The 5,153-nt window shown below is 38.0% G+C and overlaps 1 protein-coding gene across 1 annotated transcript; it reads right to left on the bottom strand.

Annotated features, from left to right (window-relative positions):
- Nucleotides 1-652: 652 nt before the first annotated feature.
- On the bottom strand, nt 653-1,228 carry LOC127136006 (uncharacterized). The gene has a single exon (XM_051062617.1). It carries the CDS (start codon nt 1,226-1,228, stop codon nt 653-655), a length of 576 nt encoding a protein of 191 aa, XP_050918574.1.
- Nucleotides 1,229-5,153: the final 3,925 nt, after the last annotated feature.

The raw sequence follows: 5,153 nt of genomic DNA, 5'->3' as shown, positions 1-5,153 counted from the left end.
GACTACGAATTCCAGATTGATGTGTACGAATAGGCTTTGGAAAGTTTTATGTTTTTGGCCATAAGAAAATTTGCAGTGTTAATCAATCATTTTTTTTTCGTTCCAAACATAAAACATAGTTCTAAAATCATGTTTTTACGTCATTTTATGTTTATGAGTCCGGTGCTCTTAAAGCCCGAAACTTTTGTTATTTATTTTCGCTTTTGGGACATAAAATAAGGTCAAGAATTATAGAATTCTGAACTTGAACTTGTAACAAAATAAGAATCGCGTTTGGAGCTTTTCTTTCATGGTCGGCTAAACGTTTCTTTCAATCCTATGTTTCGTCAATTCGTCAAAATATGAGGTTTTTACGTTATATCTTTAATTTCATTATTGTTATTCCTTTTTTATACTATTCAATTTGTATTATAATTCTTATTTCAAATCCCAATAAAATTGATATGATTTACTCGCTACCTACCTACCAATTTATAAGCAAAAATCAATTTTCGTTTCTTATTTTTATTTCTTGGAGTGATGGCCTATATCTTATTGGCTTTGCTTAACTTATACACAATTACTCGTTTCTTATTTTTATTTCTTGGAGTGCTGACCTATATATTTTCAAATATTTTCCATTCAATCTCAAGATTCTTTTTTCTTCGCTAAGTTAATCAATCTCATAGGCACCATTAGAGAATACTTGCAAAATTTGAAAAGGGTCTTCCCAATTGGGAGACCACTTCCCTAAGGTCATATCCTTTCGATCCATTGGAAGGACAACTTTCCAGACCAAGTCTTCAGGCGAAAATGTTTTAATTTTTACCTTCTCATTATAAGAGTTCTCTACTTTCTTCTTGTACCATTTTAATAACTCCAGGGCATTTAGTCTCTCTTCATCTAGATCGACTAGTTCATCCAGCATCATGTTCCAATATAATTCTGATGGAATTTCATGCTGCCTCTGAATTCTTGTGGATTGTAGATAAACTTCTAATGGTAGAACTACATCATGATCAAAGGTCAGTCGAAAAGGAGTCGAATTAGTGGCTTCCTTGGGAGAGGTACGACATGCCCATAAAATCGGATCTAAAGTTTTGTGCCAATTTCTAGGCTTCTTCCTCACATGCTTCTTAATCAAACCAATAATCACCTTATTAGTTGCTTCGAACTGACCATTAGCCTGAGCATAATATGTCATAGAAGTTAACAATTTGAAGCCCATTTCCTTAGCAAATGCTTGCATATTTCGACCAGTAAATACTGATCCTTGATCTGCTGTGACAGTCTCTCAGATTCCAAATCTATAAATAATATGTTTCTGGATAAAATCGATCACATCTTCTTTGCTTACATTTGGTAAAGGTATAGCTTTGATCCATTTCTTAAAATAATCAATTCCCACCAAGATATACCTCTGATTCTTAGATGATGGTGGTCGAATTTCCCCAATCAAATCCAAAGCCCAACCTCTAAAAGGCCAAGGTTTAACTATAGAGTTCAATTCGCTCTCAAGGACATATTGTATGCTTGCATGTGCTTGACATTCTTGGCATCATTTTGCAAATTCGATGCATTCTTTCAGCATGGTAGGCCAATACATCCCTTGGAGAAATAAAATCCATTTATCTTATGGCCAACTTGGTGCGCCCCACATGCCCCACTATGGACAGTCGAAAGGGCTAAATATGCCTCTGACTCACTAAGGCATTTAAGAAAAACTCCCTCATGGGTCTTTTTGAACAACTTAAAGCTCGATACCTGTTTTTTCGATTGGCAGACGCCATTGGATTCTGAAGTTATTCCACTATTGGTTTCCTCCAATCTCTGTATGTCAGATTATCTATTTCCAATATTTCAAAGTTTTCTTTATCACCGTATCCCAACTTTGTCTTTTCTAAGTCTGATGGGGCTAACCTGGTTGACACGACTCTTCCTCTAACTTCAATGACTTTTTGCAAATTTTCTTTTGAGATTTTATACCCGGGTGCAATCTGAGCCAAGTCATTAGCCACTTGATTTTCCAATTGAGGTATGTGTCGAATACTAGCCATCTTGAATTTTTTAAGCAACCGACTGGTTATTATGAAGTACATAATGAGATTCTCTTTGATACATTTGTATTCTTTTGTGATTTGTTTTACAACTAACTCTGAGTCACCCATTATTTCGACTCGAGTTTCCCCCAATTCCAACAATATCTCAAGTTCGGCTATTAGAGCTTCATATTCAGCCTCATCATTCGAGCAGATGCCCTTCACTTTATATTTGAGTTTTATTGGAATTTTATTAGGAGAAATGATTAGAACTCCTATGCACATCCCATCTTTTGTGACTAGACCCATCGAAGTACAACTTCCAGGGTTCTAATTCGAGATACTCCCGTGTATTCTCAGCTATGGAGTTGTCGACTATAAAATATGCTACCACTTGTCCCTTAACAACTTTTAATGGCATATATGTTAAGGGATATTCAGTTAAAACGAGCGCCCATTTGCCAATTCGACTATGCAAAATTGGTTTAGACAACATATATTTAATATATCAAAGTGAGATGAAACATAAACATCAATAGGTTTTATATAATCCTTCAACTTCGTACAAGAGAAATACAAGCATAAACATAATTTTTCAACTATGCTATACCTAGTTTCTGCATCATTTAAGACTCTACTGAGGTAGTAGATGGCTCTTTTGACGCCATTATGATCCTCTTGAGCCAACATGCTCCCTAAAGTCTTGTCAGATGCAGAGATGTACAATCTCATACTCATATTCCTACAAGGCAATGTCATAATTTGTAGATAACTCAGGTATTCTTTAATTATGTCGAACGTGTCTTGCTGAGGTTTCCCCCATTCGAATCCTTCCTTGTTGAGTTGAAATAAAGGCGAGAAGGCTTGCGTTTTTCCACTAAGGTTTGAGATGAATCTCCTCGGGAAATTGATCTTTCCCAGTAGTGAAGTTTTTAAATTCCGCTGCGCCTTGGATGGCAATTCTCCTTTAGATAGGAGTATTGAAGTAACCTTAGTCTGCTTCTATATTCTCCACAATACCATATGGACGCCATATGATGATTCGTTGGTGCATTGAGGATGACACAACCCCGACCCCATGTATTCATTCTCTTCCAAGTAACAGATTATAGTTGGCCTTCGTCTCCATAATCATAAACATTGTGGATCTGGTGACCGTTCCTACAGTTAACTCGACCTGTATTACACCAAGGATGGAACCCACCTTTCCCTCATAATTGGAAAGCATCATATTGTGGGGTTTGGCATCTGTATCGTACTTGCCAATTTTTCTCAGCATATGGTGTGGTATCAAATTCATCGTTGCACCGCAGTCCACTAAGATTTTATTAATGGGGACATCTTCGATCTTCCCAGTAATAAAGAGAGGCTTAAGATGACTCTTCATAGCCTCGTCGGGTCTCTTGAAGAAGGCATTTTGCTCCTCCACATAACCATTGTTCATCACATAGTAGCATACTAGCTTATGAGCAGCCATTTCTCTTTCTGTATTGCTGTCGGTGTCTTTGACCTTTATGATTTGGTCGAACTCACTGGGCATCACAGATACCACACCGACTAAGATATCCAAAGAAGCTTCTGGCCCTGAATCAAAATTATCTGTCAACATTTCGTCTTCTGCAGCCATTCGATCATATGTCTCTCTATCCTCCTCTGCTGGAGTATTAAACTTTCTTTTATCAAGGCTTAAGTCCTCTTTTTTCCTTGCAGGCACATTGGTGCTGGACTCAGCTTTTTCCTTTTCGCCAACATCCCACTATGCTTTCCTCCTTCTCTGTTCCCTTCTTCATTGAGACCTTGTCATGAGGTTTTTTCCTTTGTAGTTTTCATAGATATGAGAGGTTTTTTTGTCAACCTGAAACTCCTTACGGTATGCTAATGAAGAACCTCTATCTACCTCAAAGTCCTGCCATTTTTCCTGGTCGCGTTTATTGCCATCGACTGGCTTCACCCAATTCCCATTTGAAGCTTCAGTGTTGGGTTTGAAAGAGATGAGTTTAGTAGCATGACCTTTTCGTTTTGCTTCACCATAGGCCTTCTTGGATCATAGTACCTTCTTGGGTCGAAAGCCCTTATGGGTTGGACAACATGTTGATCTCGAAAGGCTTTCTGACACCCTTGGTGTTTTACCCTCCTTACTCCTTCGAGGTTTTGGGTCACTTTCTTATCGAACACTGCGCTGCGTCAGGGGTACAACATAACCTCTGATTGCTTATTCTAGCACCTCCGGAGGAAATCAGTCAGAGTTTCGTCTTCTTTGTGGAAGGCTATTTGATTATACTCTTCTTGTTGACATTCATTGTCAACTTCCATGGAGGTTTCTTGGGATATTTCGACCATATTAACCTCCATGTCGACATCTTCAATGATATCCAACTTTTGGTTACTATCATCAGGTTGGGATCTTTAGTGATTCCAGTGTTGAAAACATCAGTGTTGTTATTGGTGGCATTTCCGATAGCTTCTTGCACGAAGTCATTGAAAAGTTCCTGATCAAAATGCTCAGAAACCCTAACCATGATAGGTTTTTTGAAGAAATCCTCAGTGACTTCGGTCATGTCGAAATCATCAGTGACTTCGACCATGTTTACTTTGTTTGGCTCCGTGTAGTGGGCATCATCCATTTACAGATGATTGGAGTCGATCTTCATCTGGCTCCTAGGTTTGTGTCCGAACTTGAGTCTCCCTTCTTGGATAAAATTCTGAACAAGATCCCTGAAAAGAAAACATTGAGATGTTTTATGACCCAGAAAACCATGGTACTTGCAAAACCCTCTTTTCTTTATTTGTTCTAAAGGAGGCACTTTAGCACCCGGAGGCACTATCATTTGACCATCCTTAACTAACAAATCGAAGATTTTATCACATTTTGTAACATCGAAAGTGTAAGTTTTCTTAGGAAATTTATCATTCTTTTCTGGTTCAATAGGGTTTTTTCCATTCAACGGGGCCAAGACCTTACAAGCGTAAGGTGGCCCTTGCTTCAACTCAACAAATTCAATTTCATTTTTGTCGAAGTCTAAAGGCCCATTATAAGATCCTTCTCCATCATTACTGAAATCGACCTAGGCTACTCTTTTATTCTTATTTGCTATAGCATCTTCTTCCTTCAAGTGTTCTAACTGTTGAACCCTA

This window comes from Lathyrus oleraceus, chromosome 4 (genome assembly GCF_024323335.1).
Source record: "Lathyrus oleraceus cultivar Zhongwan6 chromosome 4, CAAS_Psat_ZW6_1.0, whole genome shotgun sequence".
Lineage (NCBI taxonomy): Eukaryota > Viridiplantae > Streptophyta > Magnoliopsida > Fabales > Fabaceae > Lathyrus > Lathyrus oleraceus.
Note: the sequence above shows the minus strand (reverse complement) of the source record. Positions and strands in the feature narration are given on the sequence as shown.